Genomic DNA, 15,455 nt, shown 5'->3' on the forward strand with positions numbered 1-15,455 from the left:
ACCTAGTCAACTCCTTCACTCTTATCCCAATATCCGAATTGTCTCAACAATACCACTCAAAGTATTTGGGTGCTCCGTGTTTGTCTATGTCCACCAACAACATAGAAGTAAACTCAACCCCAAAGCACTCAAGTGTATATTCCTTGGTTACTCTCCAAACCAAAAGGGGTACAAATGCTATTCCCCCATTACAAAAAGATTCTACACTTCCACGGATGTTACTTTCTTTGAACATCAACCTTACTACCCCAAATCTGATATTCAGGGGGAGAATCTCATACAGGAATACCAGCATTGGGATATTGATGTCACAACAACCAACAACCACCCAAGTCCTCAAGTCACCGTCGCTCCTATCTCAACTACTCCTACTCCTGCAAACCACAGTCACCAAAAAGAAACAGAATCTGAAAATCTTCCACCTCCTTCAACTCTTGTCCAACGTCTGAAACCTGCAACCAATGGTGAGCTCATTGTATAGTCTCAAAAGAAGAAGATTCAAGAAGATTTAGGCCTCGTTTGGTTATGTAGTTCAGATGAGATGAGATGTTTTGTTGAAAGTTGAATAAAATATTGTTATAATATTATTTTTCTTTTGAAATTTAAAAAAGTTGAATTATTTATTATATTTTGTGTGGGAGTTTAGGAAAGTTGTAATTATGAGATGAGATGAGATGATTTGGTTTTGTGTAACCAAACCAGCCCTTAGAAAAAGAAGCACCTCTCGAACAAAGTCAAGAATCTAACTCGAATGCAAGAACACATGAAACTTCACCAGGTAACACTAACTCTGAATTTATCACTAATGAGTCTATTGCTAATGACCTTGATTGTGATACCCCATATGATATGAGTAAGGATAGGTGGTGTATGGGATCCCACATTGCTTGGGAATGAGACGTTCTTGCTCTTTATAAGGTTCCAATGAAACTCCAATTGTATCATTAACTAGTCCTTTTGGAGTATAGGTCATGTGGTTTGGGCCTTCCGTTGGGGCGTTACATTGATTGTCCCATTGCTATAAGGAAAGGTGTGAGGTCATGTACCAGTCATCCAATCTACAACTTTGTCTCTTATAAAGGGTTGTCACCTAGCTTCCAAACATTTGTGGCAAACCTGAACAAAGTGCAGGTTCCTAACTCCATTCAAGAAGCCATGTCAATTTCGGAATGGAAGACTGCAGTATGGGAAGAAATGCAGGCACTAAAGAAAAATAGAACTTGGGAAATTTCGGAGCTACTGAGTGGGAAACATCCAGTAGGCTGTAAATGGATATTCACCGTCTAATACAAGGCTAATGGAAGCGTGGACAGATTTAAAGCGCGACTGGTTGCAAAAGTGTTCACTCAATCCTATGGCATTGACTACCACGAGATGTTTGCTCCAGTGACCAAATTAAACACTATTCGGGTACTACTATCACTGGCTACCAATCTTGACTGGCCTCTTCAGCAACTTGATGTTAAGAACGTCTTTCTCAATGGAGACCTGACAGAAGAAGTCTACATGGACATTCCTCCTGACTTTGAAACACAGGCAACTATGAATAAGGTATGTTTTGATAGTAACTATGAATAAGGTATGTAAGCTTAAGAAATCCCTTTATGGACTGAAGTAATCCCCAAGAGCTTGGTTTGACAAGTTCAACAAAACAGTGAAGAAGTATGGGTATTCTCAATGTCAAGCAGATCACACTTTGTTTATCAAACACTCAACCAAAGGAAAATTGGCGATTCTCATTGTGTATGTAGATGACGCCATCTTAACAGGTGACTATGAAGACGAACTGTTCAAGCTCAAAACTTTACTCGCCAAAGAATTCGGAGCCTAAAATACTTCTTTGGAATGTAAGTAGCCCGGTCAAGAAAGGGAATTTTAGTGTCACAACAGAAGTATGTACTAGATCTTCTTAAAGATACAAGAATGCTTGGGTGCAAACTGGCTAAAACACCCATGGACTCAAGTACTAAGCTTGGAGCAAATAAGGACAGGACAAAGGCAGATATCAAAGACTTGTTGGGAAGTTGATTTATCTCTCGCACACCAAATCTGATATCGGGTTCTCGGTTAGTGTAGTCAGTCAATTCATGAATAATCCAACCGAATAACACATGGGAGCTGTCAATCGGATACTGAGGTACCTGAAAATGACACCAGGTAAAGGCTTGTACATCAAGAAAAACACAAAGCAAGATATTGAAGTGTTCGCTAATGCTAACTGGGCCAGATAAAAAACTGACAGAAGGTCAACATTTGGTTATTGTACGTATGTGTGGGGAAACCTAGTCACGTGGCGAAGTAAGAAACAACCATTAGTTTCTTGGAGCAGTGCAGAAGCGAAGTTCAGAGCTATGGCACTCAGAATTTGTGAGGGAATATGGCTAGAAAGACTAATGAGGGAACTAGGAATCATCACTTCTAAACCAATGAAGATATTCTGTGACAATCAGTCAACTATTAGCATTGCAAAGAATCCGATGCATCACGACAGGACAAAACATGTGGAGATAGATCGCCACTTCATAAAGGAGAAGATAGAAAATGAGACAGTCTGCTATACACACCAACAAGTCAGCATATAGAAGATATCCTTACTAAAGCTCTAGCAATGAAGAATTTTGAAGATTTGAGTACCAAGCTTGGCTTGATTAACATCTACGCCTAGCTTGAGGGGGAGTGTGGAAATACCCGACCCCTGATTTTCAGGGATACTGCTGCAGCAATTAGAATTTTATTATTAGTTGACTATGTTAATTTAGGAATAAAGAGATTCTAGAAAATTCCTAATATCTCTATTAGTTTGTTTCCTATTTTGTAGTTTCCTTTTTCTTTTTCTTTTTCTTTTTTTTTATGCCGGGGAACCTCTCCAAGGCAGGGCCCTTCGGATCTACCCTTGTAGAGTAAGAGTAAACCATGGTCCCATGCCCAGCACCTTCGGAAGTTTCCCTACACAAAATTGGTTAAATCGCTAGCTTTTCACTAGGGGGTGTTGTCCCAAAAGATTGTTTGCACCCATGAGGTGTTGAAACTTGGACCTTGAAGAGAGTGATACCCCAAAACCAAGGCCTTCACCACTTGGGCCAACCCCTTGGGGTTTCCTATTTTGTAGTTTCCTATATTTGTACTTGGCTAGTTTCCTGATTTTGTGGTAATTAGTTTCTTGTTACTGAATATAGTGAAAGGAACTTCTCTTCCTTCCATTATATATAGGCTGTACATTTATCATTGATTAGAAGAGAATTATTTTCTTCTCTAAAATCAACACAACTCTACTTGTTTGGCCGCAAGAATCGTGTTGAGCTCCTTATGATCATCAACCCCATGGGACATACGTTTGTGGGCCATTTAAGAAATTAAATGACAAAGGAAATTTTTCTGACGTGTGCAAGGTTGCCAACTTTATAGTAGACTTTAGTGCACACTATTTTCATAGTTTTTCTTTTTTGTAAGTAAAAGACTTAAATCAAATGTATGCAATTTTCATAGTTGAAGACTGAGTACTGAGCTCAGAGTGGAAGTTTCTTTTTATAGTTCCTTTTCATTTTTATTAATGAAGATTAATTTGTCCATTGGTTTAAAGGATACACTGCATCCCATCCCTAAGGGGAAGAGAGTGTTACAGCATAACCAGTCCATTAAAATGTATCTTAGATGTTGTGACGAAAGAAATTTGCCTCCCAACAAATAAGTCTACAGGCATCTAAAGCACAATTACTTCATCAATAACTTCTCTCTTTACATGTGTGCAAGCTTTTCTAGTTTTCTAAAATAGCAAAATTACTATGCGTTCTCTGCATCTGGCACAGATTCCTTTTGCAAGATCATTACCTTTAGAAAACGGCGGTTCCAAAATACTTATTTAAAAAAACACCATAGGAGGCTAGAAATCAAATGACATGCTGCCTTTCAATAATTGGAGCTAAAACTTACTCTCAAGTCATTGCTCAGGTAGTAAAAACATGAGTAACCAGCTAAAAAGTTAATAAATTGATAACTAATGCTATACAGAGGATAAATAGTGAGCTCTTTGAAACATAATGGTAATTGTGAATAATTTTTTGCGATCGGTAAACAATGCAAATGTGAATAATATCTTAACCAAATCACAAACTTCAAAAAATACCTGCTTTGTTTCAAACTCACGCTGCCATCTTCGCGCATCCCAGAAGTCTTGACCCATTTCACCACAATAATGCCCCACTTGGTAGCCAGTTCGTTCACGAATAACTTCTGCTTGCTGAAACCAGACAAAACATAGCAATGGCATCAGCTCATTATGTAATGAACAGACATCATCATGGTAAACAAAACAGAACATCAGTCTCCAAAGTAGACTACCTGATAAACTAGTGGCACTTTAGGAACTAAAAATACAGCAAGCATTTTCTTATTCTCCCGTTGCAAATCATCGGACACACTTTTAATGAGGAGCACAGCAATGAGTGTCTTTCCAGCCCCCGTTTCAAGAAAAGCAATTGTATTTTTCTTCTTTGCCTGTTCAAGAACATCTAATTGATATTGTCGGGCTTTCTCTTGAGGAATCTTTTCTTTAGGTTCTTCAGATTTCCTCTCTGCCCTTCCATTGCATTCCTGGTTTTTTTCATTGACCACCTTTGCCTCTTTATGGCGGTCAGCTTCCCAAGTACCTAATCGAAAAACCATCTCACTAGACGCCAACCTATCCCTCTCCCAATAGCCCTTCGGTTCCCTATCCCTACAATCTCTGTCTCTCCCATCCCTCCGCTTACAACCGTAATGTTCTCTCCTCCTAGCAATATCCCTATCCCTCCTATCAATCTCCTCCCAATCTCGCGGCCTCTTCCTACCAGAACCCCTTTCCCTATCCTTGGAGTGATACTGCCCTCTGCTCAAATGACACCTTTCACTATTGTAGTTACCAAGCCTAGCCCTTTTACTACCCCTTTCTTCCATATCCATACCCCGCTCCCTAGACCCCTCAGTACCCCTACGCTCAAGCTTTGGCACTCCATCTTCGCTTGGGTACTGAACCAATCTCCGCTCCCCATTCACATCCACTACAGTATTCCCATTATCGCCTTGATAACGCTTGCAAGCATCACTCCCATTACCGCAACCCTCGGCCGCCACCAGCACTATATTTTCCGTAGTTTCCTTCTGGGTTTCATCGGACTGCAAAAATGGATCCTCAGCTTGCATCTTGGAGTCCCGGGACCGCCCGTTCTGGAAACATCCATCCCCACCAGCAGTGCAATTTCCATTGCCAGAGGAATTAGTTTCAGCAACTGGAGGGAGAGGGAGGCCGCCACCATTCTTGATACTCTCAAGTATGTGATCAAGTCCACCGAAGAAATCGCTACCAAGGCCATCCTGATTGGAAATGTTATCCACAGAATCGGGAACAGTACAAGAGTCGAAATCGACAAGATCGTAGGTAATGTCCTCACAGGCATCCAGCCAGTAAGAGGGCCTCATATCGTCGGCGGATGACGCACGTATCAGCTCTCCCCCACTGTTTCCAGAGACCTTAGCCTCATTCTCCATTACACTATGATTGTGTGTATCTATATACCTATATCTATAAAGAAAAATAGTAGCAATAAGAGGCACAAACACTCGGCAATCAATATTCAATATCTATAGAAAAAAAAAAAACTGAACCCTAATGAAAAAATCAAAAATAAATAAAATAAATCATGAACAGAACCAGAAGAAATGCTGTTTGAGAACAGGGGAAGCTGAAAGGCAGGCCAATTAAAGCATCTCTCTGGTCCGGAGAGAGAGAGCAGAGAGAAGGGGGTGGATAGACCGTACGAAGCACGACAAAAGAAAGGGGTCGAGGGTTAAAGAGGAACAGCCGAACAAGTACAACAACAGCAGCAGCAGCAACAACCACCCCAAACCACAGACTTTGTGTGTGATTCTTTTAGATTCCACGGTCTATCTACTCCTCCTATTCTGCTCTCCTTTTTTCTTCACTCCTTTTTGCTCTTATGATCCTCTCTTCTCACGCGTGCGTGCCTTTGCCTGCCTTTTCTTTTATCTATGTTTTTTTTTTTTTTTTTTATTTGTTTTTTTTTCCTTTCTTTCCTTCTCTGGAGAGTATTTGCTTCTGCCGCTGCTGCTGCCGCTGCTGCTGCTTGATAGTTGATGCCACCGAGAGAGCAATCGGTACACAGAGAAGACCCACAATAAATAGCCCTTTTTTTAGGGTTAAAAATGACAAATTAAAAAGCAGAAATGGTTGGAACTTGGAACAGAACAGAACAGAAGCCAGGAGTTTAAAGTCGGTCTTGTTTTGTACAATGAACCAACGTGTTTTGTACAACGAACCAACGTGTTCTCGCTCCGAGGGTTACTTCTGTAAACTTTCACGCAGACAGCGGAATTCGAACGCAGGTTCTGTACCGCCAATCAATTAGTGCCACGTTGCGTCACGATTCGTTTGACGCTTCTTTGTCGATCTGCGAGTGGACTGACGGATCAGATGGCATTGTTACAATTTTTTTTTTTTAAATAATAATTTTTTTTTTTTATAGTTCTCATTCTTTTTTAAAGAATTTATACAACGTTTATAATTTATACACCCCATAATTATATATAGCATTATTTATTTTTTTAAGTGATATTTTATTTTTTAATATAATATAAAATTACTGAAATATTTATTGTCTTATAATTTATATTAGATGATACTATTTATTTACTTAAAATTGATAAATTCTTATTTAAATTAAATGAAAATGTATATTTATTGAGTGTTTAATATTATTTAAATAATTCATTCTAATTATAAATATATTTAAATATCAAATCGGCATTATAAGTCTTATTATATATATGTGTGTGTGGGGTGCTATTTTACGGTCTTTATATTTCCATTTTGTATGTCGCCTATTATAAATTATATATTTTTTTATTTCAAATGTTTTTAAAAAATAAAAATATATATCGATATATTAATAGTCACTTTTTTAATCATTAAAAAAATTAAATATATATACTGTCAAAATGAGAATGCATAATAACATTATTAGTATTATTATATATATATATATATATATATATTACTCACTTGTTATAGATGTTAAAATTCATATAAAAAGTCTGAAAATTTAAACATAAATTATAAAACCAACAAATTCTTACTATTTACCTAAATTTTAAAATTTTAAGTAAATAAAATAAGAGTAATGCTACATACAGTTGTAGAATGCGTAAATATCGTATAATTATTTTAAAAAAGAGTATAACTCACTATTAAGAAATTAATTTCTTTTAATATAGATCTCATATTTATTTACTTTTTTAAAAATAACTGTATAATATTTACACATTCACGATTACAAATATCATTTTTCATGAAATAAGTACCATCAACCAAAAATAGCAAATGCTGTTTCTTCTGCCGTTCAGCGCTCGAATGAGGACTTTAGGAGGACCTACCAAACAAACCCACTGGTTGGAAATTCTCGGGAATTTGGGGAATCCCTCCAAAAAAGCGACAATACATTTTCACAGTTTCACTATAAAAAAAGTCAAATGTGGTCGAGTGTCTTTGGCCGTCGGATTGGATATATTCCTGATGGGGGGAGAATAATTTTATCCTATCAGATCTTCCTTTCTGCGACCCGCACCTAATGGGGTTTGGTCTTTGGTGGCCTTCGACTCTCTGTATCGCTAATTTCTTATCCTGGAATATCTATTATTCCACGCTTTTTTTCTTTCGATACCTCTACTATGTCACATTGTTTGGTGTTGAGCCTTTCCTTCTTATTATTATTATTATTATTATTATTATTATGTACATTTAGGATCCATTTATTTTGCAGTAAAATAACTTTTTGACATGTTTTATAGGGATGTTAGAAAAAATCGAAAAATCAGTTGAAACAGACCAATTTTTATTTTAAAGAACTGGTTTGGTTTGTAACCAGTCTGGTTTGGTACCAGTTCTTAAAATCGAAAGCCGGTCCTAAACCGGTGCGGTACAGATTTTCACATTAGTATTAAAAATTATATATATTATATGCTATATTTCTAATTAATATAACATGAAATTATAATCTTACTATTCAAGTCTATTAATCTTATAATATAAAATTAATATACTAGTATAATTAGATACTAATTATACTATTTTAGTCTTATTATTCAAGTTTATTAATCTCACTAATAAGTTAGACACTACTCATATTATATTATTATAATTGAACATTAAAGAATTAGTAATTGTTAATAATAAATATTAAATTCTCACAATTAAATTTAGTATTAAAAAAATAATATTAAACATATATAGTGTCATACGTGTAAATGGTAAACTGGAAAACAGGACCGAAAATGAAAAAATCAAAAGTTCTGATTTTGATGATGAATCGTTCTGTATCGATTCTTAAATTTCCAAAACGGTATATATAGTTCACTTCCAAAATTTCTTCAAAATCGAATCAAATCGAACCAGTTACACTTCTAATGATTCCTTTATTTTTCTGGCATTTCTAGCTTTCTGCCCCTTTAATCTTATATATTGTCATCTATTAAAGATCATTATGTTTTTTACTTTTTTATTTTTATTTTTAAAATTTTTTAAGTTTTATATTTTAATCTTAAAAGCACTTAGAGTAAAATACTTAATTGAAATGCGCGAAGAACAATTTTACTTTAAGACAAAATGCATAGATTAATTTTGTATTTAATCCTATTTAGTAGTTAGTACATAAAGATTTACATTAACATAAAAGATTATACACAACAAACAAAACATGATATCAGGAAAATATTATCATTTGACAATCAACACCAGAAAAGTATTTATTTCTTAAAAATTAATTTGTTGAAATAATTCTATAAAATAATTTTTTTACTCCGAAAGAAATGAACCTTTAGAGCATTTTCATCTCATGCTCTATTTCACTGTTATCCCTAAATTATAGGAAAAAATTTAGGAAAAAGCTCAAAAAACCCTCTCATCATATTCCCTAAATTTTGATTTATGGGATAAACAGTGGTTATCCAAATATAAGGAATCACTATTTATCATCTAAATCATCTTTTATTAATATTTTATTATAATAAATAAAATAAATTATTTTTTCAATCATATATACTTTTTCTCATACTCATATTTATGATAGTTTTAAATAATAATTTTAAAACTAATTTAAATAATAACTAAAATATAAAAAAAGTAATTTTAAAAATATTTTCATACCCATAAAAAAATAATTTAAATTTTTGTTTAAAATATTCACCAGAGTAATAGCTCAAAACATAAAAAAAAATATTAAATAATTAAGTTTATAAATGGAAGTGAAAGAAAAAAGTAATAAGGAAATAATAGAAAATTATTATTTGAATATAATAGATAAATGATAGAGAATGAAATATAAAATGTATTTTAAAAATGAGTAAAATTTATGATAAAATTATAGAAAATGTCATTTTTAACTAAAATTTAGAAAAAAATTTAAGGAACCGAATGTGAATACTCTTAGGGTACGTTTGGGTAGTGAGAAGTGTTAAGAAGTGTTGAAAATGTTTGTGAATAGTTATGAGTAGAGATTTGAGTGAATTTGTGGGTCCCATTGAGAGTATTTTGAGTTGTTTAGATGTGTGAAATATGTTGAGTTTTTAATATTAATAAATATTGTAGTGATTTTATTTTACTTTTATATATAATAATGATAAATATTATAATGATTTTATTTTTAATTTATATATAATAGTGATAAATATTATAGTGATTTTATTTTTAATTTATATATAATAGTGATAAATATTATAATGATTTTATTTATATATATATAATAGTGATAAATATTATAATAATGTTATTTTTTATTTATATATTATAGTGATTTTATTTTTAATTTATATATAATAGTGATAAATATTATAGTGATTTTATTTTTTATTTTTATTTAGTATATATTATAGTGATTTTATTTTTTATTTATATATTATAGATTTTTTTATTTTTTATTTATATATTATAATGATTTTATTTTTTATTTATATTTAATAGTGATAAATATTATAGTGATTTTATTTTTTATTTATATATTATAGTGATTTTATTTTTTATTTATATATTATAATGATTTTATTTTTTATTTATATATATATAATGATATATTATTTTTTATTTATATTTAATAGTGATAAATATTATAGTGATTTTATTTTTTATTTATATCTTATAGCGATTTTATTTTTTATTTATATATTATAGTGATTTTATTTTTTATTTATATATTATAGCGATTTTATTTTTTATTTATATATTATAGCGATTTTATTTTTTATTTATATATAATAGTGATAAATATTTTTTATTTATATAGTATAGTGATTTTATTTTTTATTTATATATAATAGTGATAAGTATTATAGAATGTTTATGAATAGGTATGAGTAGAGATTGAAGTGGGTTTGTGGGTCCCATTAAGAGTATTTTAAGTTGTTTGGCATGTGAAATATTTTCAAAAGTACAAGAATACTTAGGTACGTTTGTGTGTTGAAAAGTGTTGAGAATGTTTGAGAATAGTTATGAGTAGAGATTGGAATGAGTTTGTGGGTCCCATTAAGAGTATTTTGAGTTGTTTGGATGTGTGAAGTATGTTGAGTTGTTGACTTTTGAGTAGGTAGTTGAAAAATGTGTGGGTCCCATAAATATTATAGTGATTTGATTTTTAATAATAAATATTATAATGATTTTATTATAGTGATTTTTTAATATTAATAAATATTGTAATGATTTTATTTTACTTTTATATATAATAATGATAAATATTATAATGATTTTATTTTTAACTTATATATAATAATGATAAATATTATAATGATTTTATTTATATATATATATATAATAGTGATAAATATTATAGTAATGTTATTTTTTATTTATATATTATAGTGATTTTATTTTTAATTTATATATAATAGTGATAAATATTATAGTATTTTATTTTTTATTTATATATAATAGTGATTTTATTTTTATTTATATATTTTAGTGTTTTTATTTTTTATTTATATATAATAGAGATACATATTACAATGATTTTATTTTTTATTTATATATTATAATGATTTTATTTTTTATTTATATTTAATAGTGATAAATATTATAATAATTTTATTTTTTATTTTTTATATATTATAGTGATTTTATTTTTTATTTATATATAATAGTGATAAATATTTTTTTATTTATATATTACAGTGATTTTATTTTTTATTTATATATTATAGTGATTTTATTTTTTATTTATATATTATAGTGATTTTATTTTTTATTTATATATTATAGCGATTTTATTTTTTATTTATATATAATAGTGGTAAATATTTTTTATTTATATATTATAGTGATTTTATTTTTTATTTATATATTATAGTTATTTTATTTTTTATTTTTTATTTATATATTATAGTGAATTTATTTTTTATTTATATATTATAGCGATTTTATTTTTTATTTATATATTATAGTGATTTTATTTTTTATTTATATGTAATAGTGATAAGTATTATAGAATGTTTGTGAATAGTTATGAGTAGAGATTGAAGTGGGTTTGTGGGTCCCATTGAGAGTATTTTAAGTTGTTTGGCATGTGAAGTATTTTTAAAAGTACGAGAATACTTAAAAAGTGTTGAGGAATGTTTGATACCTAAACATAGCCTTAGAAAAATGTTGAGGATACTTTAATACCCAAACATAGCCTTACTATACCGTTATTTATAAGTCATATTATTCTAAAAGACAAAATGTCCTATAACATAAATTGCGTACCTTAAACAGAAGACAGCACTCGACTTTTTAAAAACAATAATATTATTACGTCTCTTAATTTATACAACTCACTTTATCCTCTTGACGTGGCATCACATTATGATGTCGAGTGGCTTATTTAAAATTTTAAAAAAATAATAATTCAAAACAAAACGATGAAGACAAAAACTTTAGATTCTCTATCTTTTTATGTTTGTGTTTTTAATTTTTCTAATAAGTCACGTGGCATCATATTGTGGTACATGTCAAAAAGACAAAGTAAATAATATAAATTATGGGGCAAGGTAACATTACTTTTTTAAAAAAATTAACTAGTTTGGTAGAATACTTTATCTAGAGAGTAATAATGGCGGCATTATATTAGATTTTGTTTTTCAATTGCATTGGGAAAATTTGTCGTTTTTATACCACAAATCTCTAAAATTTATAGGTCGTATAAGAAAATTAAAAATTAAATAAAATATTGTTAAAATATTAATTTTTAATATTATTATTATTTAAAAATTTTAAAAAAATTAAATTATTTATTATATTTTATGTAAAAATTTAAAAAAATTATAATGATAAGATAAGATAAAATGAAATTATTTCTATAAATCTTTTTCTCACTTTTCAAATATAATTCTAAGATTTTGCCACATTAATATTTAAAAAAAAAACTATAATTAAGACCAAGTGTAAAAACTATTTTATTATTTTATATTTTCCAATGAGAAGCTGACACATCAACTTTTTATTGAATGATACAACAAGCCCACCCACGCCAAATTAAAAAAGAATTTAAGATTTAAAAAAAAAAAGAAGTAAAAAATTAAATTAAAAAAAAAAAGAAAAAAACGAAAAAGAACATACGGTTTTGCAGCAGCCACTCGAACTTTGAGGCCATGAAGTGGCAGTCCACCCGGTGGTTTACCATAAGCACAAGGAATTGTATGAAATGTGCATACTTTGCGACTTTACATAATTTGGGTAAGCAGATGTTTATTGAATACATTACTATTATTTATTATTTTATTATTATTTATTATATATTTATTATTATTATTTATTATTATTCAATATTTTATTATTACTTTTTATATTTTATAATATTCTATAATTATTTTTCCATTACTATTTATAAAATAACTCAGAATACCTTATTTTTTCATTACTATTCTCATGTGATCAATCTTACATATTTAAATACAAAATATTTGATTAAAAAGAATACGAGTAACTTTACTTCAAAATAAAGTACGGAGAGAATTTTAAATGTAACCATTATATTGAGAAGTTTAATAATTAAAATAAATTATATATCATAGCATTTATGAAATAGATAATAAATTCGCTTTCAATAATAGGAATTTTGCTCTAGGACATTTCCAAGAAATTGAATTAGTTCAATTTGGATAGTGAAATGAGATGAAATAATTTTAGATGAAAGTTAAAATTTAAAATAAAATATTGTTAAAATATTATTTTTTAATATTATTATTTTTTTAAATTTTAAAAAAATTAAATTATTTATTATATTTTATATAAAAATTTATAATAATAAAATAAAATAAAATCGTTTCTGTATCTCAACATATCTTAGTCAATCGCGCATTTTTTATAAAAAAATTAAAGCTACAGCTAATTGGCTTGTCTGTTTTGCTACCAAATCAAGTCAGAGCAAGAATTAACTTCTTTACGAGGAATATGCCATCTACTTGCTAGCGCCTACTTTTGGAATCAAACGGAAAGCTTTATGTAAAAATGGTCCCCAAGTTGAGAGAAAAAGCTTTATAAATGGTCCTCAAGTTGAAATTGGGTCAACAAAGACCACTATACCGACCGAGACTCTTTAGTTGACTTTGAAATCTAGCAAATGTTTTATTTTTTGAATGATTGACGTATACAAGTAAAGACAGTGTAAGCACCAAAAAATTGCACAGCAGGTTAAAATGGAAAAAAGAGTCATTTTCGAACCACTGAAGTTGTCTAAAACTAGATGGGACAGTCCGAAATTCACGACGGCGGTCCAAAACGATAATACGGTACCCTTACATACATTCATAGTAGCGAATAGAAAGTAAATACATGAAGTATAAATTGAGATAAAGACACACAGATTTACATGATTCAGTCAGGGTCTATGTCTACTGGTCATTTGGAGGAAAAATCCACTATAATATAATTATTTTACAATCTCTCATAATTTCTCATTTCTCTTTATACAATGGAGGTCGAATACTTATTTTCCAGAGAAGATAATATCTTATTTTTTGAGGTTGAAGATGATGTTCCGTGTTCCCATCAACCCCCACCCCTCAATCTCATCTCTCAAATCTGTTTTATCCTGGCTCTTGGGAGTGGTGATGAAGGGCCGCTTTACATCTCTTCTCTCATGTATGACCTGCTTTTTCCCTCATTTCTCATTTTTCTCTCTTTTTCCTGACACATTGCCTTCCCCTCGTGTCATGTCCCCCATGCGTATATGTCCTTTCTCTCCTTTTATGTTCCTCTTTCTCTTTCTCTTCTCCTTTGTTCTCTTTGACACTACTTTTTTCTTATCCCCCTCCTTGTCTGCTCTTTACTTCATGATAATGGAGCATTGGGTTAGGCTTGGGATGCTGCCCTATGGGTCAGGGGGATTTTACCTCCTAATAGATGCCCACGATTTTTAAGGTCAGCTTGCTCAACAAGAAGGCATTGATAATCTTCAAAATTCAAATTAAATTGCGACAAAGATAGCCTACATAAAACTGTAGAAAAATAAATTCCAAAAATAGGTCCATAGTTTTCTATTTTGTTTGTGTTAAGTGATGAAGATTTCAAAGCCAAAGCGCGAAGCTCGGCGGGAGGTGTACTCGACCACGCTAAGTGCAAGCGCAGAGCTCAGCTTGGAGAGCTAGGCGGGAGATATACTCGATCATACTAGCTACGAGCATGAAGGCTCGAATTTGACTTTGTTTGTATGGACGTTTACTTGGTCGGTTGCATGTGACTATTTATCATTAGCAAGGAGTGTATATTCTTCTAACCGTTTTTGTTTTTGTTGTCGTTAGCGGATTTTTGCACCTTGATGTGAATTGTTGTCGGTGTTTCCATCTTGGCATTGACGATAGAGTTTGTTTGCAGTAACCCATGCTAAGTGGTTAAAGAGCATGTCGCCCCTGGGTCCATCTTAGACAGTTGCCAAGCCCGTCGTCTCATTCCTGAGGTTAGCCCACACAAGGCGGCTGTGGAGCTTAGGAGCTCATCCCCGAAGGTAACCTGCTAGCGACAGTTGTGGCACGAGTGTTATGACTCGGCGTCTGCTGGAGAAGAAACTAGGTGAGAGATGGACTTAGCTTTGTATGCAAAGGTTGGGCAGTCAAGGGACTTGCTTCGCCCATGTTCCCGGCGAGTCTAGGGACTTAGCCTGTATGCGAGGGTCGGGCAGTCAAGTGACTTGTCCCGCCCATGTTTGTGGCAAGTCTAGGGACCTTGCTTTTAATTGCACGGGGTTGGGCAGTTAAGGGGCAATCACCGCCAGTTAGTTCGCGGCGAGTATAGTGACTCAACTTTTATTTGCGCGTTGTTCGCAGTCAGTCTAGTGACTCAGCTTTTGTTGAAGGAGATGCTTGATCGCGCTAAAAAAACCAAACTAATTAGCATAGATAATCAAAATCACAATTGTGAGATTTGCAAATCTGAATCGTTTTGCTAG

General features: G+C 31.4%; 1 protein-coding gene across 1 annotated transcript in view; it reads right to left on the reverse strand.

Annotated features, from left to right (window-relative positions):
- The window catches only part of LOC109006086 (endoribonuclease Dicer homolog 1), a 22,795-nt gene extending 16,566 nt beyond the window's left edge, over positions 1 to 6,229 (reverse strand). The window contains exons 1-3 of the mRNA XM_018985290.2: positions 5,687 to 6,229; positions 4,339 to 5,557; positions 4,124 to 4,237 (exon numbers count right to left, since the gene is read on the reverse strand). Coding sequence (XP_018840835.1) covers positions 4,124 to 4,237; positions 4,339 to 5,523 — 1,299 coding nt within the window. The 5' untranslated portion in view covers positions 5,524 to 5,557; positions 5,687 to 6,229. The remainder of the gene's footprint in view (positions 1 to 4,123; positions 4,238 to 4,338; positions 5,558 to 5,686) is intronic.
- Positions 6,230 to 15,455: the final 9,226 nt, after the last annotated feature.

Source organism: Juglans regia, chromosome 7 (assembly GCF_001411555.2).
Source record: "Juglans regia cultivar Chandler chromosome 7, Walnut 2.0, whole genome shotgun sequence".
Classification (NCBI taxonomy): Eukaryota; Viridiplantae; Streptophyta; class Magnoliopsida; order Fagales; family Juglandaceae; genus Juglans; species Juglans regia.